A 21,918-nucleotide genomic window follows, 5' to 3' on the forward strand; every position below is an offset into this window, starting at 1 on the left:
GGAGCCCACCCTGGAGCAGGATTCCTGGCAGGACTTGTGACCCTGTGGGGACCCACATTGGAGCAGGCTGTGCCTGAGGGACTGACCCCATGGAAGAATAACCCACAGTGAAACAATTTATGGAGAACTGTTCCCTGTGGGATGGAATCACATTGCAGAAGTCCACGGAGAGCTGTCTCCATGGGAGGGATCCCATACTGGAGCAGGGCCATCTCCCTGTGCCACTGGGGGGGAGGAGGGAGAGCTGGGAAGCAGAAAGGGATGGGAGGAAGTTATTTTTGCAATTTATTTTTACTTCTCATTATCCTGCTCTGATTGTGTCACTAATAAATTCAATCAATATCCCCAAGCTCAGCCTGTTTTGCCCATGATGGAATTTGATGAGTGATCTCTCCCTGTCCTATCTTGACTCATGAGCCATTTATTACATTTTCTCTCCCCAGTCCACCTGAGGAGGGGAGGGACAGAGTGGCCTTGGTGGGTGCCTGGCATCCAGCCAGGGTGAAGCCACCACCATGTTTTTGGTGCTGAAACCCAGGACCATGATGATTTTGAAATAAGGATGGTAATTGGGAAAGATTGGGCAAAATGTGGACTGAACATTGTTAGAGTGTAGAATGTTCATGGTGAATTTTGCTGTAATTGTGGTGAAGGCACAAGGGGTGGATTTTGTGTGAATGGCCAATTTTTGTTTTGTGTTGTGATGATGTTATTTTGATTTTCGTGTGGGGAACTTCTCTTGCTTTGTTTAGTTGGTTTTGTTGATGTGAGTGCAGGTTGTGTGATGGATGTAGATTTTAATGATAATTTTTAAATAGTTAAATATGTGATTCACAGAGGTGAGGGGTGGAAAGTGGAGTCAGATTTGACCTACCTTTTTAACCCTTTATTCAGACATATCCTGGCGCATCCCAGAGGACATAACTAAATTAATAATAATACATTTCAGTTATTTACAAAGCTTCAGAGTGCATTTCAAAGAGACTCTGTCAGCCAAGGGGTGCTTCATTATTTCCATCAGTCCAGTGCACAGAAAATTAACGTGGACAGATTAATACAGAAGAAATCAATTTTGTTTAACATCTTAAAAAGATACAAATATGATTTCCCAAGAAACCAATTAGAAATCATATTCATTGTTTAGAAGAAGACAGGATGTGTGTGCAAATTATTTGGCTAAATCATGCAAAACTCAGTGCTACTATAAGAGGATAATTTTTTCTTCTTGTCTTGTGTAATTCTACCAATTTCTCATCTGGAGCAGATCCCAAAATGTTGGAGGGACTGATGAGTATTGTCTTCTGGCTCAAGACAGGATAAATTCTCCCTGAGCCTGTGGAATTGCCTCAGAAAACCACCAAAAATCCAAGAATGATGGGGCCTCAGATGGTAGAGCCAAAGTACAGTTTGGTATCTGCCAGAAAAAAAGACACATTTTTTCCTCAGGTTGGTCCTGCTCTGTGGTGTGGGTGTGGAAGGGGGCTCCTCATCTTCATCTGCTGTTTGAACCCATGCAGGTATTGTAGGATCTTCTCTCCCTTTGTGTGCAGGTAGGAGGGATGGAAGGGATTTTGAAATTCAGTTATTGGGTGGAATTGGCTTGCATCTAATTTTTTCAGCAAAGAGCACATATTTACCCACCTAGAGGGCAATTTATGAGCTAAAACTCAGTTGTCTTGTGCCTCTCAGACATTCGAGGGCATCTTTTTCAGCCTCCAGCTGCTGCTCCAAAGGAGGCAGCTCTTCCAGAGGCCCGAGAGAAATTGTTGTCATACATGGCAAAGGTTCCATATTGCTAGAGTATCATACCTCAATGTTTCTTGTAGGCAGCTCCTCTAGGCACTGACTCTTTGTCCTCACAGCAGCCAACTGACTCCAGTTCCCTCAACCAACCAATCCACTCTTTTATAACACTCTTCTTATTGGCTACAGCTGTGGCCTGTTAGCATCAGGCCTGCTTCTAATCTTTAGTAATTGGTTCAGTTGCAACTCTTTTGTAAGATTACATTCTATACTACCTTCATTTACCCATACTGTATCCACCTACCATTTCCCCTTTTTCTTTTAATTAGAGTTGCAGCATCTCTAGAAGTACATATTCAAATAAATTAACATTATGACATATTAATACATTTCATTCAGAACCAATAGCTATACAAATGTTCAGACAACATATTACAAATATATAGTATGAATATATACATATTTCTGAGTGTTGGTTCAGTTTTGCAGCTTTTCTCAGTTTACAAAGCACTTATCTTCAAAATCTTTTCTACTCATATTTAACAAACATCAATAGCGGCAATTGATATATTTTACCAATAATTTAGTATTTAAGTCCTTTTCCCCAAATCCACAGGGTCATGTGGCTTAGTATTCAAGTCCTTTTTCCCAAATCACAGGGTCATATAGTTTAGTATTCAAATCCTTTTCCTGAATCACATCAGGGTCACCATTAGTTATTATATATTGCAAAGGTTCTATTGACGTTATACTGCGAGGGTTCCATACTGCTAGAGTTTTGTACCTCCTTGATGTTTCTTGTAGGCATCTCCTCTAGGCATTAACTCTTGTCCTCACAGCAGCCAAAGACTCCAGATCCCTTCAACCAATCAATCCACTCTTTTATAACACTCTTCTTATTGGCTACATATGTGGCCTGTTAACATCAAGCCTGCTCCTAATCTTTAGTAATTTGTTCAGCTGCAACTCTTTAGGGGATTAGGGAATAAGATTACACTCTATACCACCTTAATTTACCCATCCTGTATCCCCCTACAAGAAACCTCCTAAGCCAGCCCTGCCCTGTGGCACAGCTGACCTTTGGGTACCAAACTGGGCAGCTTCTAACTCCCACCAGCTGCTGATGGCAATTAGGTATTTCTTGGGGCATTTAGCTTTGAAGAAACGCACCAGGGATGATGTGGGCTGTGTGAATCTAACATGGTGCATATTAATAAGTAGCTGCACATGTAATGTGTTAATACACAGCTGTCCTTTACCAGGCAGGCTATAGATGAATTTACTTGTCACTGGAAACAGAGCCATGATATTCTAGTCATAATATGAGCAGAGTTTGCTAGAAAAGCCTTCAGTTGGCAGCTGGGCGCCAAGATAAGCTGTAAAAAAATACACCTGAGTAAGAGGCTTTGTAAGCTGATTTTAGTGTGCTATGGTTTGTACAGTCAGTAGCAATAAGCTATTCTGAAGCTAGGCTAGAAAAAGCTCAAAAAAATAATTTAAAAAAATAATCATAGAATAGCTTTGGTTGGAGAGGATGTAGAAAGGGGATCTTTCTAGGTCACCTAGTCCAAACCCCTTGGCATGGTCAGGGACATCTTCAACTAGACCAGGGTGCTCAGAGCCCCATTCAGCCTGACCTCAAACATTTCCAGGAATGGGTCATCTACAACCTCTCTGGGCAACCAGTTCCCTTGTTTCACCCTATATCTAATCTAAATCTATCTTCTTTTAGTATTAACCCTTCTGTTCTATCACAACAAGCCCTGCTAAAAAAATCCCTTTCCAGCCCTTTTAGGTACTGGAAGGTTCTCTGAGGTCCCCCCAGAGCCTTCTCTTCCCCAGGCTGAACAACCCAAATTATCTCAGCCTGTTCTTATAGGGGAGGTGCCCCACTCCTGTGATCAGCTCAGTGACCCTCCCCTGGGCCCACTCCAGCAGGTCCATGTCAAAATACTTGTGAAACACACACTGAAACGCACATTGCTTCATCCTCTGGGACTGACCCAGTGCCAAACTGGCTCATCCCAGTTCTCCACTCCTCCCGGCACTGCTTGAAGAGGCAAACCAAGCTATTTTGAGCCCAAGCTGGTCTCACCCATGTTTTGACAGAAGGTGAGATGCTGTTTCTAATTTAGAAGAAAAAGGTATTAGCTTTCTTCCAAGGCTGTTTTTTTGCTGTGTGTACAGTGAGTTTTCTGATAGCAATGTTTCTAATCCTTTCTTAGCAGAACAGCCCTAACATAATAATCCACTTCCATCCAGCTCCATTTACTCTGACATCTACAGGCTCTGTAGACTCCTTCTGACCATCCCTGCAGCTTTGTGGGGGAGAAAAAGCCTCATCCAAATCCAAGTGATCCATTCATCTGACCTCTCAGGTTTCTGTGGTTGGAATGGCTCCCAAGGTATTAATGAGGGTTTTTTCCCAGCCCTACAACCAAAGAAGAAATCAAGATTTCTTGGCTCTGGTTCTCAAGGTTATTTATTTTCTCTTATCTAATACACTCTTTCTCTGACCTGCTGTGGTCTGTCCAGTAGGTCGGTTTGTGGCACACTGACTGCCCTTGGAGTGGTGTTAGTTTTTTATACTAAAACCTACATGTACTTTATTTGCAATAATTTTCCAATACCTATCACCTAAGTTAGACAGTCTGTGTCTACTCTAAACCAATCCAAAAGTGCCACCATCACCCAGAAGATGGAGGACAAGAAGAAGGAGAAGAAAGAACATGTTCAGATTCCTCCATCTTGCCTCTGGAACCCTCATTCTAAAAACCCCAAAATTCTACTTTTTCACCCTGTGACAAATTAACTATCATTCTTCTCAAACTCTCGTTGGCTTGTAACTCTTTACATCAAAGTTGATATTTTTTTTCCATGGGCTAAAATGGAGGGCACAGGTGTCTTTGACTCCGTGCCAAGGTCTCTCAGCCCCTTGCCAGAATCACCCAGGTCAGCCAGAGGAATGTCCTGGGTCCTGACAATGACCTACAGCAGAAAAGGGCTGAGCAAACACAGAGCAGCCTCATCTGCTCAAGGGCATAATGTCAGGGAACTTTAGCAGTGTCTTTGAGAGGGGGGGGTGTCCCTGAGTTCCATTTCCCTGCAGCAGCAGAGACTCCAAGAAGCACTTGAGGAAGTGGTACCCAGCAGAAACACCAGCCTTTGGATGATTTGGTTCATCAAGTGGCTCTGTTTGCCCCTCTGCCTACTGGGATTTAACTCTGCACTCCAATATGCTCTGGTGCTTGGCTGGCAGGGAGCAGGGAAAAGGAAACCTATCAATAATGCACTGAGGCATCCTTGTCAGCCCTCAGGCTGTGCCCAATTTGCATATGCTCCAAGCTGTAAGAAAACACTTTGCACAGCAGTGTTGCATTTAGCAGAAATTACATTATAATTTCAGATGTAGAAACTTCTATTCCAGGTCTCAGGCAGGGAGGTGTCCCATTGGGCTGTGCAGTCATTATCTTAAACAATTGAAATGCATGCTTGTACTTCATCAAAATCAAGGGAAGACATCACTCCAGCCTCCACTTGCCAATTCAGTCCAAAGTGGAACAAGACTATTTAACTAAATTAGAAACTATATTATTTCCCAATAATTCTTTATGACATGGAGTGTGGCCAGAGCAATTTTTCAGAGTGCCAGCACCTCTATCCATCCCTGCAAAGCAAATTGCCCCCACAAAAACTCCCTTTTCTGAGAAGGGGAATGCCCAGGAGCATTTAGGATCTGTGCTCACACTTTTCTTCCGGCTCCTTTGTGCTGCCCAGCAGGAGACAGGACTCGAGTTGCCCTTTGCAGGAAGTTTTGCAGAGCTGGCAGGGGCTTGGTGCCTCAGCCATTTCACTGCCCTGATTTCTGCCAGGGACTTGGTGTTTCTGCCATTTCACTGCCCTGATATCTGCTAAGGACTGGCCAGGGCCAGGAGGCAGAGCCTGCAGGGATGGAGCCTCTGCTTCCTCCAGTGTGGCACATCAGAGCTTGGAGATGGGTCAGAACTTATTTTTAAAGCTGGAGACTTGCATCATTTCCCTTTAGTGTGCTTCTCTTCCAGAGTTCAACAGGAAGGGTGAACACCAGGCCAGAAATGCAGAAATGCCCCCAGAGACCTTCCTGCAAACCAAAGTGTGAAGCTTCTGACACATATTTTTTTGTGAGGTGATAAAATACTGCTATGAGTAGCCCAGAAGATGACAGCCTTTGTTTCAGCCTGTGCCATGCTGCTGAGCTGGCCAAGCTGTTTGCAGCTGGTGTCTGCTGACAGAACTCCTCCTCAAATGCCAGCCTCTGCCCTTTGGAATCAGCCAGGTGCCCTGGATTTAACCAAGGTTTTGATGAAAATGATGGGGCTCAGGCATTAATCCAAGGAGTTTTCAAGTGAGTGATCTGGTCATGAAAGTCCAAATTCCAACACAAGCAATAATTATGTCCTTTGCTTCATTTTCAACCTCATCTCAAGTGGCAGCTGCCCTCCTGTACTGTGAGTGGCAGGCATATTTCATAAAGAAGAACTGTGGGAAGATACAGATGGCAAAGGGCATCTATCTTATATTTTCTTGTGCTTGGTAAGGTTAGAGACAGTGCAAATTCATGCCCCTATCTGATCTGTTCATTATAGAGCAGGGAGCACCACATCCCTGGGACTATGGAGGAACAGATGTGTGGCTTGAAGGCACTGCTGATCTCCTCTGGCACCCAGCAAGGTGCCAGCACCCTGCCAAAGCTTCCCTCTCCACTCATGTGTAATGGGCTCTCACTTGGGAAATTTTTTTCCAGCTTCTTCTATGTGTCTTGGGTTATTCTGTCTCTGTTATATTAGATATGTCACCCTGTTTAAGTTTTTCTAAGCCTTCTGATGTTTACATTCTTATAACAAACTTTCTCACACACTTTATGTAAATAACTTATTGTTTTGCATTCTTTTATGAAGGAGGAGAAATTTGATGGACTGTTGGTTTGTCCAGTGTCATTGGAGAGGTGGCACTGTCACCCTCCAATCTACTGTCACTTTTGGAAATCTATAAATGTTGGAGTCAGATTTAAGCTTCATTCTTTTTTGCCTTGGAAAATCCAGCATCTGTGTCTTTCTGTTTTGTGTCCTAGAGTGACAAAGATGAGTCAAAAAAACCCAAAACAAAGAGAGCAAGGAACAGGAAACAGAACCTGGAGAGCCAAGCACTACAAATCAAGAGCAGAATAGGAACTGCAGCTGGAGCCCAAAGCATTTATTGCCAAGTACAGGAGCTGAGTGGGAAAAGAAGAAGTTACAGTTCACTCACAAAGAGCACATTTGATTTCCCCTCCTGGATTTTCACCAAGATGAAATTTCCTTTCTCTGTGTGTGTGTGAAAAGCAACTGTTGCAGGGGAGAAGCAACCCACAAGGAAGAGAGCTGACTACAGCCATGTTTCACAGTGGAATACTCTCTTTGTTTGTTTGTTTTTGTTTGTTTTCGTGGAGCTGGGAGCTGAACTCTGTGCAGACAGCATAAAACCAGTCCCCAGCTTGACCCCAGCATGGTTCCTGGCTGAGGAAAGCCCTTGCTGTTGGGCATCAGAACCTGCTCAGTGGGACATGGGAACCCACTGGTGGGAAACTGGATGTTGAGATGTGTCAGACTGCGTTGGCACATCACCCTGGCTGGTATTTTTGTTCAAATGCATAATGATAATTTTTTCAGTAGTTGGGGAGTATCTTTGGTCCTGGGAAAAGAGATCAAGTACAAACCTGGGGGCTGAATCAAATGTGAATTGAAAAGTATTGTTGGTGAAGGACTAGCAGAGAGGCCAAGTGAAGGCAGCAAACCCTTGCTTCCCCAGAATGCATTTTCACATAGTAATAGAATGTTTTTAGTTGGAAGGGATCTTAAAGTCCCATTCCAATTCCCTTTGATAAGAACAAGCTGCTTGGGGCCCCATCCAGAGAAACCTTGAACACTTCCAGGAATGAGGCATGCCCCAGTTCTCTGAGCATCCCATCCCTCACCATTTTGAGGCTGGGTGTACCTTTTTAGCAACCTGGGTGTGTCTGGTCAGTCCTCCCCTGTGTCCCACCCAAGGAGCATGACTGGAGGGCCACTGTGTCCCTGGGGGACATCCACATTCACTGCTCCAAAACACGGAGCCCCTGCAACCTGGCGCTGCTTCCTTGGGGTGGTGGCCTCTTCCCAGACCTGTCACACAGTGGTTTTCAACCAGAGGGGTTTGGGTTGTCTGTTCCCATGCCAGGACGTTGTGGGCTGGGCAGGTAATGGGAGGAGGAAAGCCTTGCTAGGCTGATGGTGCTAAAAATCAAACAGTGGCTCTGCTCCTGCACCTCCTGCCCATCCAGCCCCTGCTGACCCATCCTGTTTCAGGGTCCCCATGGGCTGATTGATGGCAACCAGGGGGGAACAACCACGTCACCCTTTGCAGGCAGGAGCTGCAGCCAAGGGGAGTGGGCCAGAAAGGAGGAGGGAGAGTCTCACAGGGGCGTTTTTCCATCCCCAGGGCTTGGGCAAAGCTGCTATGCTATCTGTGAGCAAACCCAGCAGCTTGATTAAAAAGAGGCAGATCTTCTCACATGTATCATCCCCACTTGCTGATTTTGGACTGTGCTCAGTGGTGCTTCTTATTTCACTGCTACTGTGGAGCATTAAGGGGTTTTTATCTCTCTCTGCTGCTCCTTCTGCCAGCGCTTGCTCTGGTCTTTGTTTTACTTCCAACAGCCCTTTTACCTAAGGTTTTCCCATTTCCCAGGGGTGTCAATGCAATTTAGTTCCCACTCTGGTGCTGAAGGATTAGGTGTGGACCTCAGCCTCCCCCATCTCACCCTGCATTCAAAGAGAACAGAATATTTCCCACTTCTGCCAAAGGAGTGCAAAGCTCTTCCTCCAAAAATGGGGGCACTGAGCACCCCTGGTTTGGGAAGGTGTCCAAAGGCTTTCCCATTCCCCAGCCTGGGTGAGGGCTCTGCTTGGCCCCCAAATGAAAGAGGTGTTTCCCTGGTGCTTGATCCTCCCAGCTTTAATGCCAGCAGCAGCTCACTTGGGGAGTTGTCAGTGGTGATAGACTCAGTCCCATTCTGTTTCAAAATTGGTTTAAGAAAGATGCCTGGCTGTTTAATATTTAAGCTAAATGTTTAATGTTTAAACAGGGAAATTGGTCTGATTGTCAGAAAGGGCATTAAAGCAGGATGGGAACTGGTCTATAATCTCTGACAAATGCTGCCCTTTCTCAGCAGCAGCCTGGTGCCTGGGAGCTGCAGGAGTTTCAGAAATGCCAATTTTAATCAATCTCACTCATTCCACTTGCTGCCTGCCAATCCCACAGCAGTGAGATGTGCCGTTCCCTGGGAAGGGGCAACGTTGTACCTGGCCCTGTTTAACAGTCTGAGATTAATTCAGCTGAATTGCACTGGCATTTCAAACCCCAAACTAATTTCAATAGAAATGTGTGTGGAAAAGGTGAAAAGTGAAGCTGGATAGTGTTGGCTCATGGGTTTATTGCAGATGATTTGGGGTCCCTTTTACACATGCAAACAGAAGTTCTGATGTCAAGCCTCGAAATGAGTGACTCTAATTGCTACAAATACACCTATGGATAAATTACTTTTTAACAGGTACAGGCAGTGTTTGTCAGGTGGTGGAAATGTCCCCCTGGGGGAAGCGTGTGGCAGTGTGGAACTGTTTCACACCACAAAAGGCTCATCAGCAGCCTGGGCTGCCTCCCTGCCTGGGCTGCATGCCCAGGGTACCCCTTGTGCACAGGAATCCCTGCTCAGCAGTGCCTGGAGCTGGGGAGAGCACATTCAGCAGGGAGCCCTCAGCAATTCAGGTAACTCACAAAAAACCAAGCAAGACAGAATCTGAAGAAAATTTTATAAGAAGATCAAGGTTTCAGGACTATTGAAAGGCACATTTCACCCACAGCTGAGTTCATGGACACATACAACGCTCAAAATTCATGGCAAAAAGACCACATAATAATGGCACATTGTGAAACATACATTCTAGACTTCAGTCAAACACTAAAGTGATTATTTTAAGTGTATCATGTACATAATAAGAGCAGAACAGGCAGATGCACCCAATTACTGTAATTTACAAGGCAGTAATTTGAGCCTCAAATACAGTTCTCCTTATTAGAAGAAGGGGCTATGGATTAGCAGCAAAATGAGGGGCAGTAAATGGACAGGGAATCAGGAAGCTGCTGCCATTTGGAAAACAACAGCCAGCACCTGCTGCAAGTGGGAGGAATTTAACTTTGCTAATTCATTTCACTGTGCTGTGGCAGCACAAGGCGGGGCTGGATGGATGCTCTCAGGGCGGGCACCCTGCAGAGCAGATGTGCACAGATGTTTCCTTGGCAGTGGGCAGGATGAAGTCCAGCCATGCCTCCTCTCTCCCTGTTCAGTGCTGTGCCTTGTGATAATTACCTCCTTTCATCCAGCTCGGGGTTAAGCTTCACGTTCCGATGATTAATAATTAATCAAATGCATTTGAAAATTAATTTGGCAATTCTAGGACTGATTGCTATGCTAATCTCTTCTGCGCAGTGGGGATGGTATGGGAACAACCTCAGATGTTCTGAAGTGAATGCATGAGGGCATTTACTGTCTTGTGTGGCGAAAAATAAAACACCGAGTGGAAACAAAAGCGTTCTCTGAGACCTCTTTGCAACTCAGAAAAGGTGTGATCTGCATTTTGCCTTCCTGTATAAGGAATATATCATTGATATTATAGTGTCCAACCAAAACCAAATGGACAAGTTTGAAAAACGCCCCCACGGTTTAACTGCAGTAGATTCAATGCATTAATCATGGGACTAAAAAGAAAAAAAATCACAAGGAGAATAACTTCTTGCTCTTTCCAGCCGTCCATGCCACTTTTCTCCAAAATAACATCCATCTGGTGAGAGGGGAGGAGAGGGGGTGTGCAGCTGCCCCTGTCCCCGCTAGTTCCGGCAAGGAAGTCCCTTTTTACAGACCAGGAGCGCTGCAGCAGCCGCGGAGGTGACACACAGGGTGCAGCTCAGCAGGCACAGCAGCCCTGGTGCTGAGGGCAGGTTCCTCTCCCAGAAGCTCCTGGGGAATGGTCGGGCTGGGACATCCTGGGGGAGAGAGGAGATGGTGACTCCAAAGGGTGTCCCCTCACCCTGAGGTGGCAAACGCCCCCCGTGAGGCTGGGGAGGTCACAGGTGTTTCCCAGGTGAAAAAGCTGGAAATATTTGAATATGAAATACCAGGGAGAAGAGCCATGGCTGTGAGATGTGTGTTCTGTCATCCTGGACAGCCACAGGACAGTGGAGTTACTTGTGGCTGGAATGAGGTTTTATTTGGCTTCAAACCATGGCAGAATTAGGCTGCATTTTTCAGCCCCCCAGGCCCTGAGATCAGCGTGCTCTTGGCTCTTAGTCATCCACCCTTCAGACAGGGGTAACAATATTGCTTGGACAAGTCACAGAAATTAATGCCATCAGCATGGGAGGTGACTAAAGGCTTGCCTGGGAGCAGGGTGCACAGGAATCACTGAAACAGGGACACACCTGACTGAGGGCTGTGTGCCTGACTGGGTGACAGTGATACTCTGGCTCACCTTTGACTCTGGCTCTGGCATCCAAATTTCACTCTTGGAGATCTTCCCCATACTGTGCAGTACCTAGAAGAAAAAAATTATTTGTACCATGTGAAAAAATTCTAACCCACAATACTTCCAGTTCTGGAGAAACAGAGGAAGTCAGAGCAAGTGACATTGATAAAAGGTGTAACTATGACTAGCTGAAAGTCTCTTGAACCAGAAAATGTACAGTGATTTCTGCTAGAGCTTCTTTAAATATTTTTGTGGGATGTTTTTAGGTTTAGGGTTTTTTTGGTTTTTTGGTGGTTTTTTTTCCTGAGTAAAAGTAAAAAAGCTTTTTCTCAAGGCAGTTTGAGAAATACCAAGTGAGGCTACAGCCATGCACTGGGGACACAAAACCTGTTAGGAGTGATGCTTCTGGGATATGGAAACAGGAGAGATGCAACACTGAGGTTCTCACAGCAGAGAATTATGGAGCCCTCCCTCACCTATTCAGGCAGTACAAAGCTCATCAAGGATTTTTCTTGAGAATAAACTGATTGTAACAATCATGTGGATTTTAGGGGGGAAATGAATGCCTCCAGAAGACAGCTCACTGTGTTTGTAACTACTGCTCACAGGCATGGAGAAAAGAGAAATTAGGTGACTTGAAATGAAGCAAATAATAAGGATTATAAGGCAAATTTGACATTCTGTCAAATGGAAGTAAAAGACTGATTTTCCTATAAATAATAACTCCGTGGCTTTGCCATGCAGTTGTAACTGCAATGCGCACCCTTTAATGCTTTTTTCCCCTCCCTCCAGATTGTTGTAAAGGGATTTCACTGTGACTGGGAACCCAGCCCAACGTGTGTCATTGTGAGGAGATTTAGACATTATCAGAGCTGCACATTACAATTTCATAAAGCTCAGCAACAGGACTGTCTTGCAAAAGGAGAAGCAGAAGGGATAGATCAAAAACAAGAACAATGTTCAGATTTTCAGATTTCTGCACAGGAAATAGCTGTGAGCGTTTGAAACAACTTAGATAAGTTTTAAAACATGCAGTGATTAATTTGTTAGAAATTGAGGTAGTGTACCTACAAGCAGCATCAGGTTGGGGTTTTTTTCCTCTAGATATGCAGTACATGGCATAAGCTTTATTTTAAGTCTCCAACTCAGTAATATTCTGATTTGGTTGAGATTCTTGGCTTCACTTTATTCGATAATCAATTAAGTAAGTTCAAAAAAATAAAAGTACTTTGGTCATGTTGTTTTCTAGTATCCCTCCCTGTCAATTCTAGGAGCCTTTGCACTAAATCAGACTCTCCCAGCAGTACTCAATCCTTAGCAGCCTTTTGATGGAGATGCTGGGAGCAGGGCAGGGTGTGTACCTCTCTGGCTGCTCTCTCTCCTGCCTGCACGGCTCCCTCCATGTATCCGCTCCACTGCGTCGCCGTCTCCGTGCCAGCAAAGTAGATCCTGTCCACAGGCTGGCGAATGATCCTTCAAAACAATGGAAAATGTCAGGGGACAAGTGACAGGAGGGTGATGGTCCTTCTAAAAGCAGTTTATGGCTTTGATGGAGTGTCCAGAATCCCTGCAGATCTGGGCTGAGGTGTGATCAGCTGTCCCTGCAGGACCACCTGCTTGCTTCTGCACACAAAATTCAAGATCTAAGAGAGAGAAAGACCTAAGGCATAAATAAGTGTTCCCAGCTTCCATACCAAGTTATACAGGCCTCAGTTTAATGCTGGGATGAGGCATAATCCTAATAGCAATGCAGTGCAGCTGATAGACTGATGTCTTCTGCATGGCAGCTTTGCTGTTATCCTGCTGTTAGAGTGGGATGTGGATGATGTTCCTGCAGTGCTAGATCACCAATATCAGCTTCTGTTTGGAGTTGCCTGGCTGCTTGGCACTCAGGGAGCTGCATTTTACCCCACAGGGTCATAAAGGCAGCCCCTCAGCCCTGCAGTCCTGCACAAGCATTCCAGCCAACTGATCTGCAGGTAATTCTCCCACTGGGAATGTGCCTGGGGTAAGGGCTCCCATCTAATCCCCCATTAGGTTTTCCCTGTCTGCTTGACAGCAGCTTCCCCAGGCCAGACACCTCACCCATCACTGCCTGGGTGTTTGGATAAATGACAGGAGATAAATGACTGTACATGGGGCAAAATGACTGTACATGGGACAACTCCTCTCTACATGATCTCAGCTCAGGCATGGTCTAACCCCATGCTGGACATGTTGAGGAGCCCCTGGGCTTCCCCTGAACCTGATGCTCCTATACAGTCAGTGAAGACTCTTCATCTGTCCAAGATGTGTGTCCTTAAGGGCTTGGGGGTCTCTAGAGGGATCCACTGCAAATACTGCATAAAACTATTCTAAATAATCCAGAGGAGAAAAGTTTTGTGGATTTAGCAGGTCCCTTTGTGACTGTGCTTCATCTCCTTAAAAGCCACAAGAGAAACTCTGCTCTTAGTAAAGCAAATAGCAACATCCTCATTAGCTGGGGAGCGGGGAGTGCAAAGAGGGTTGAAGTTCCCCTAATATTGCAAATATGCCATGGATGTGTTGCATAAAGTATAGCATTGTACATGAGCTAAGAAATGTGAATTAGGAAGCAAAGCACTCTCTGTTTTACCTTCCATAGGAGTGCATGATGCCTGGGGGGAAGTAGGCTGTGTAGCAGCCCCCTGAATATTGCTCCATGGTCCAGTCCTTCTCCTCATAATGCACAGGCTGTGGGTTTCAACAGAGAAAACAGTCAAACACTGACAGAGAAACTGGAAATAAAGAAATATTTCTTTTGAAGAGGGGGAAAACAGGCAAAGAATACCTGCCAAAGGAGTGCCATGTCATCTGGCTAATGCCATCCATCTGCACAAAGCAAATTTTTGTGCTTTTACAGAACCACCAGTCTCCCACAGGCACATGACAGGCCAAATTAAAACATGCACTGCCTTCTCTTTTCTTGTGCAGGGTGAGACTGGCAGCTCTTTCCTTCTTGTATTCAGTCCTGTCCTCCCCTTGCTGAATGGCCCAACAAGCAATTTTAGGTACACATTTTAGGTGCCAGGAACTTTGCCCTCATCATCCAGAACAAAGGAGCAACAATATTGTACAACAGAGAAAAACCCAGGCATTAATTTCTTACATGTAAAGCCTCTCTCATCCCCAGTGCCTTGGCATATGCCTCACTGATCTTCCTTTTCCTGTATGAAAATAAAATTAGAGTCAGGAAAAAAAAAAGGGAGATGTGGGGGGAACCTCTCCACTCTCATCTTCCTTATAAAAAAAGCAAATTTACTGCAACACATGGGAAAGAAAGTTGGGTTAGGCTTTGTTTTTTAAGTCAGATTTCAAGTTCTTATCTTAACATACATATTTCAAATGCTGATGCCTGAAAGTTACGTCAAAAATGGATCCAGGGAATGGGAAATGAAGGTTTATTTTGGCAATGAGCTCTAAGAAAATAAATCTTTGTACAGCTATTTTAGGATGCAGAGCCAATTCATCCTCATGTTTACTGGTGTAAGACCAGAGGAAAAGAAATATAAATCAATTAAATCCCTACAGATTTACTCTAGCTGGGAATAAAATATGAGATGAAGAATGCTGCTCACATTCCTAAGCAGAGCTCCTCTTTCAGTTGCATTGTACCAAAATTCACATTTAGAAAGTACTGTTTGTTCATTTCACTGACTGATGTGGAAAATATACTTTTATAAACACAGAATTTTAAAAATTTTATCACCCAGTCTGAATCTGAAGGAGACCCAAAAGGAGACATATCAGCACTGCTGTATCCCTGGTTAAAGCATCATTCAGTGGAGATATAGTCTGGGAACATGGTTGGAAAAACCTTCTCCATTCACACAGACACCCAGAATTGGTAAATCAAAGCATAGAAGAGTGGGCAGGACTTGGAAATTTAGAAATATCCATAACTGGATGAATATTAACTTCAGTGTCTCAGCCTGTTTATGCTAAAATCTCAGTTTCTGCCCAATTTCCAGTGTTGGTAGTTGCACTGAGCATGTATAAATGTGCACATTCACACACATATTCACACACATTCCTGTGGGAAGCATCCCAGAGAAACAATTTGTTTCTGAATATCCACAGCTTCTGAACTCTTACCTCTCTTCCTTGCTGAGATGGGCCAGCTTGACAGCCTTTCTGCTTAGGATGAAACTGAAAACAAAAATAAGGAATGTGAACATCACCCCAGCTGATTTGCAGGCTTGAAATGACACTAAAAAGTAATTGGCAAAGCATTTTACTGGTATGCAATGAGCTGCATGTTTGGTATCATACCTCAGCATCAAATAATTACAGGTCACACAGGGGAAAAAGCCGATGCAGGGTAACCTGCAGAGTTAACTGAAAGGAGGGTGTGCATTTCCTGTCTAGGTCTGATCCAGAAGGACTGAAATTCTGAGCTTTATTAAGCTTTTGAAGTCCAGCAGGCAGCTGCTTGTGTCACTTAGTGTGGGTAAGTGATGGCAGCCTGCTGCTCTGACAGGCTCTGCACAGACCATGGATCACTCCTGCAAGAACCAGGATTGATATTTATCCATCTTGGAGGAAACAGATTTGACAATTAGTTCATCTGGCCCTAGTGGAGATATCCAGGGGATGAAGGATGCTCCTACACTCCTTTAGAAAGTCACAGAAATCCATGAGGAGAAAGAAAGTTGGAAACTGTTTGCCATGTGGGGTTTGGAGGAGGTCTGCTGCTCTCAGGCCATGGAAGCTTTCAAGCCTTGAACATGTCCATAAACATGCACAGTTCAGTAGAAGGGGTGAGCTTTCCCTGCCAGGCACTTAAGGAGCAGTTGCCTGACATTTATATTGGCCTTTTTTGGCAGTGTCACCTCACATTATGGTGGAAACACTTGTAAAGATTGTTTGTTCATTTGGTTTCAGCTATTTAAAAAGCTGTCATGTATTTTCCCACCTGTTTGTCCAAACTGTAACATTTTTACTTGTCAGTTTCTACAGAATCTTGATTTTTTTTTCACTGCACAGCTGCCTCCCTGGTCCAGCAGCTAATGTTCCTCGTCCTGCCTCAGCTCAGTGGGGAGAGGAGAAAATGAGGATTTCTTGGACAATTGTGTGGTCATTTTGGACCAGGCACTAAACATAAAAGCCCCACATAAGCCAAATACAGGCTCAAACAGCTAGGTAAGACAGGGATTTATTTCTAAATGTACTCCACAGCAAAAAAACCAAATGTGAACTGAATCCTTTAAAAAGACCACAGCTGAATTCAGCAACTCCTTCCCGACCACATCCTTGTATTAGGCTGTTTGTAGCAAAACCTTCATCAAAAATTTATATGGACTAGAAAAGCACAAGAGGCTTGGCAGAAATGCTCTCTTCCATCTGTGCAAACTGTGGAATGGGAAACACTGATGTAACCTGATCGTTTCCCCTCTCCCTCCTGCTCCCACTAACTCTTACAAGAGGAAACACACATCTGTGAGTGTGGCCCAGCAGCTTTTACCCCATAATGGCAGGGAAAGTTCCATCAGGTTTTGTGTCATCTATGGTTATTCCAATTGGAGACTCTTCATCCTCAATGACGAAGGAACCACAATAACCTAAGGGGAAAGAAACCCCAAGATGATTGTTAGAAAAACGTGTTGGTGATCACTGTTTCTGCTAGGAATGAGCAGGGAAAATTATCCATAAAAGGAATTGTGCAGTAATTCTGTTATTACCAATAAGACCCACATGTCTCAAGTGTCTCTGTAACAGTTTCTCTCTTCTCTCTGACTCTGAGAAATTGTGTACAAAGACTTGTAAAAATCTTTAAAATTCCATTGTTAGCTAACAAGGAATTTCTGTGGATTGCTGCAAGTCCCTTTGGCTTTCTATTTTGAGGAGAATAAACATTAGAAATAAATTGATCTATTCAGAATTATGGTGATTCATTCCATGAGTAACTTTGACCAAAACAAAACCCAGTGTAATTGCATCTGGTCACTGCAGGCTCAAATTTCCACTATTTTGATTTCGCTGGTGATAAGATTGTTAGGAATGGTGTTCCATAACAAAAATGAGCAGAAACATGGGCTGTCTCATCTAGGATCACATCAGGACGTGTTTTAGATGAACATGCAAAAAATCTCATCTAGATGACAACGCATACACCTGTCTGTATTCCTGCCTAATCTCGATGGCCAGGTTATGCCCTGAAACATGCAAAAATTATATTGCTTTGATTAAGAAGTATTTTTACCACTCTCAATATAGTTAGGAATAAAGGAGAATTAATCTGTTCATACAAATAGTTCTGAAAATAGTATCAGTTAAAGCTGAGGAAAAAAAAATTACAGAATAGAAAAAAAATATTACTGAATGGAAAAATATCTAGAGCTAAACAAAAAGCTAACCTACTTTTCCCAGTCCTCTGAGATATCAAGTCTGTGGAACAGAAGATTAAAATCAGGGAAAGGTCTTGCTTGCACCTTAAGCTCTGCTTGTCATCTGCTGAAAATTCTCTTTGGCTGACCTAACTGTCCCTGGCAGGAGAAGAAGGGAGCTGATGCTGCAGGGAAGCTGAGGCTTCTGTGCTCTGCAGGTTTCAGCAAGGTTTCCCAGGGAAACACTGCTTGTTCTCTTGGCCATCCCACCTCAGCCAACTGCTGTGAGATTTGGGATCCTGGTTGGGTCTGGACTCATCTTTGGGACAAGACATGCACTCAAGCTCAGAGAAAGAACTTCTGCTTTCTAAGGAGCTTTAATTTCACTTTTCTGTATGTTTGATTTTGGGATTTTGAACATTTAACCTTCCCTTGGATTTATTCCCTGATTGTTAGACAGCAGAACTTCAAAATTTGCACAGAGTTCCCAAGTCCTTCCCCACCTACCCTTCCTCCTCCAGAAGGCTTCCTTGTAGTACATCATGGTTTTTATGACACTGCCCATAGGCAACCGCTGAATTAACTGGTTTCTGTTTGGTGGCAGCTCTGGTTTGTAGTGAATCTTTGTTGTCAGGATTGGAGGGATGGCACTGATCACGTACTTGCTCTGAAATGTAGAACAAAGTCAGCACAAGGCGCTGCCTCCCCACGAGCTCATCCCATAGGACAGGTTTGAAAGTCACTCTTAACAGCTCTCCCACTCCTGACCCTGCTAGGTGGCTCTCCCACACACAGATTTCCACATGACAAAAGTAATTCTGCCATTTCAGAAACACAGAGCTGGAAAAACAGACCTCAGTTGAAACTTGGCTGGAGACAGGTAGGGAAATGAGACAAGAGACACCACACGGGTAAAACTGCCCTTATCATCTCCAGGAAAATATAACCCACATTTGTCCAAATTATAAGATGCTAAAAAAATTGCACATTCATAGGATGTTACTTCAGGACAAGGAATACTAATGGTGATTCCAGCTTTCCTGAATGTGCTCCGTCCCTCTCACAGGCCCTGGGTCTGACTGGAGCAGTGCAGGACTCTGGAGGGTGACACTTTATCCCAACACTGCTGCTCTCAGGCTGCTGGGGCTGCTGCTGCCCCACGGGTGCCCTGTGGGTCATCATGTTCTGATGGAGCATTTCAAAGCACCCAGTACAGAGGCAAAATCTTACTAAAGGTGTTTGAAATGTGGGGTTTGTTTTTTTTTTCTGTGCTGTGAACCACAAACTTAGACACAAACAGGAAGGCTATTTTTCCTTCCCTTGAAGTGGTCTCAATGCAGAACTAAAATGTAAAAATATATAAAGAAATAGAAATTTAAGGCAAAGAAGTCAGAGTAATGACAGAAACCAAGTAGCAGAGCACCAAGAAGAGAGCCAGTCATAAATAAATCTGTAAAGCAGGTTTCATGGAGTATCAGCATAGTCCAAGAAACAGACACACACAAATGGGCATTTCCTGATTACAGCTGGCCAAGAGATACAGCAGATATATTCCCCTACTAAATGCATACTCTACTTTTATTCTGATTGAATTACCTCATATATCTCATGGTTCAGAGTCTCCACGAGGACATTATCACCTGTCTGATCAATACTGATCACAGGTCTCTCCAGTTTAACTCTGCCTTTCAGGCGCTCCATTATTTTCTCCGATATCTGACCGGAACCCCCTTTAAACTTCCTCTCCTAAAACAACAAAGAGGAAAGAAACACAGACAAAAAAAAAATCAACAGCATTAATCACAATGGCATTGAATATGATTTCTGCTTACCATCACAAAATTGCAGGCCAAATCTCCAAGTCCTAAGGGTGCATAAAGGCACCCAGACTTCCAGAAGAGCGAGGGCATAAACCTGAGCCTCAGTGGGGATTACTGACTAAATCACTTTTGCAATGGCTTCCCTAATGACCTGGCTTAAAGACTCTTTAAGCCTAGAGAACATGCACATATAGTGCAGTCTTTCTAGCAAAAATAAACATATCACTTCATTCCAATGGGTTCTGAGTATTTTACCCACCACGGTGCAACTGAAACCCTCAATGTGACAAAGAAACCAACTGTACGGTGAAATACTGTGCCAGCCCAGAAGCAAGACAGATCTTTAACTGAGTCTGGTCTCCAGGTAATGAGCTTTCTCCCTGTGTCTTCTCTGGGAAGACACAAAGACAGTTCTGCGAGGGAAAAAAGCACAATCTGTGACACACATAATGAGTAATGTCCATGCAGAGGGCCAGGGGAAGCACTAAAACCTCTTTTATCTACCAGCCACCAGCAGAAGGTAAAGCAGCTTCCTTTTACATGTAAGATGCTGGCAGAGAGGAAAGGATCCATAAAGTTTTGTGCTGAAAGACTGAATTGGCTGCCCAAGCACACTTTATAAGACTTGGAAGGGCCACTAAGCCAGAAACCCTTAGTGCTTTTGCTCAACTAAAATTGATTGGGGTGAGGGGAGAAGGAAGCATGACAGGAACAAAGACAGCTTTTCCCATCCAGCTGCAAAGAAAAGAAATGCTCTTCCCAGGTAGCTTTCCCTTCTCCACAAGTTTCATTTATGAGTATCTTGGGATTAATTTTATTTTTAGCTCTTGCTGTAGCATTGAGCAGCTGCTGATGTGGGACAGCAAAGATGGCTGAGGGGCTCCTGAGGAGGAAGGCTCTTAGCCAGGTCTGCCTCCTACCACAGAACAGCATCAGCACTGCTTACATCCTTCCTGACACGTGGTTATTCTTACAATGGACAGATGTTGATGGAATTGATGGAAACTGCTGCCATGTGAGCTGACCCAAGGAGGAAGGACCTTTTGCTATTCACTTCCAGCTCTTGTCATTAGAGTCTTCAACACCAAAAACCCATCCACATTTCACTCTGAAGTTCACTTGTTCTGAACTCTTGTAAACATTCAAATGTGCCAAACAACCCATAGAAAATAAACTGGCAAAAAAGCAACACAACTGCAACAACAGTACTGTGCTGAAGGGAATGCAGAAAGCCCCCAATTGTTTAAATAGTCCCAATTTATTCCACATCTTAGCTAATAAAATCCTTCATTAAACAGGGCTGTATCACCTCATGAGAACACATTTCTCTCTGGTGCCACATGCTCTCATCTTTTCATTAATTGCAGGGTTTTGATGGGTACCAGGCTGCACTTGCTCGTTACAGTTTCAAGAGAGGAGGAAGGAAATGAGACATTTTGTACCTGGCCCCCATTGGTGATAGAGAAAATCCTGAATGTGCCCCCACACTGCCTCACATACCACAGGAACCAGAGGGCAGAGACTTCGTGGGGCTCAGACGTGACGTTGACGTTCACAAAGACCGTGGCGAAGTCTCTGACAGCTCTGTGAGACACAGCACCAGGAAAAGACTGTGAGAAAATATGAATTCCTGACTGCTTTCAGGGTCTTATTTGTCATACTAAACAAGGGTTGCTTTCACAAAGTCAGAAAAGTCAAGTTGGTTAATATTTGTTTAAGTTTTCAGTCTATAGCGCATCTGTTTAAATAGGTTACTACCAGCACCTCCTTCCCTCCCAAAGTATTTACTCATTTAGTTTGAAATCCCACTGATTTCATCTCCATTAAATAGTTTCCCAGCTGCCATTCATTTAATCAGAATAAATATTTTTCTCAGCAGAAGAACATTTTTTGTAATCTGTTAGTGAAAATTTTCTGCGTTTCTCATGGGGAGCTCATTGGGCACATCAGCTCCAGGGTCTGATGGCTCCTGAGGGACTGAGCAGCCACACAGCCTGAACATTCCCCACGTGCCATGTAACACTGCTGCACTGATCCTTTGACAAATCAAGAATCAGACTTGGCAAATAACCCAGACAGAGAAAACCAAATTGGCAATCATTGTCATAAAAATAAAAAAAAGGGTCACCTGTCTACCACAGTTCATCCCCTGAAATAAACAGAGAAACAGCAGCAGCAACAGAGGATCTGGCTATTCACATTTCTTGCATTTGTGGCCATAGATTTGTAAGAAAATTGAGATCATTTTGCAAAGAAGGTAAAAGGACTTTGACTTCAATGAAGCTTCATGAAACAACATGAATTTATAATCATCTGATAAGTGAAGGAACTTTGCAAGTTATCTGGGCTAAAATATGTAACTTATAAACTTTTATAACCTCATTTCCAAAGTATGAAGTCCATTCACCCCTGTTTCACTAGCCAGGATGTGAAAAC

The 21,918-nt window shown here is 44.0% G+C and overlaps 1 protein-coding gene across 1 annotated transcript in view; it reads right to left on the reverse strand.

Moving 5' to 3' along the window:
* Positions 1–9,591: 9,591 nt before the first annotated feature.
* The window catches only part of LOC128947125 (amine oxidase [flavin-containing] A-like), a 35,263-nt gene continuing 22,936 nt past the window's right edge, over positions 9,592–21,918 (reverse strand). The window contains exons 6-15 of the mRNA XM_054291271.1: positions 20,925–21,066; positions 19,259–19,408; positions 18,170–18,329; positions 16,801–16,897; positions 15,432–15,485; positions 14,446–14,503; positions 13,933–14,030; positions 12,680–12,791; positions 11,325–11,387; positions 9,592–10,839 (exon numbers count right to left, since the gene is read on the reverse strand). Coding sequence (XP_054147246.1) covers positions 10,684–10,839; positions 11,325–11,387; positions 12,680–12,791; positions 13,933–14,030; positions 14,446–14,503; positions 15,432–15,485; positions 16,801–16,897; positions 18,170–18,329; positions 19,259–19,408; positions 20,925–21,066 — 1,090 coding nt within the window. The 3' untranslated portion in view covers positions 9,592–10,683. The remainder of the gene's footprint in view (positions 10,840–11,324; positions 11,388–12,679; positions 12,792–13,932; positions 14,031–14,445; positions 14,504–15,431; positions 15,486–16,800; positions 16,898–18,169; positions 18,330–19,258; positions 19,409–20,924; positions 21,067–21,918) is intronic.

This window comes from Melozone crissalis, unplaced genomic scaffold, assembly GCF_028551555.1.
Source record: "Melozone crissalis strain CALT ecotype California unplaced genomic scaffold, PUWL_Pcris_2 ptg000090l_1, whole genome shotgun sequence".
Lineage (NCBI taxonomy): Eukaryota > Metazoa > Chordata > Aves > Passeriformes > Passerellidae > Melozone > Melozone crissalis.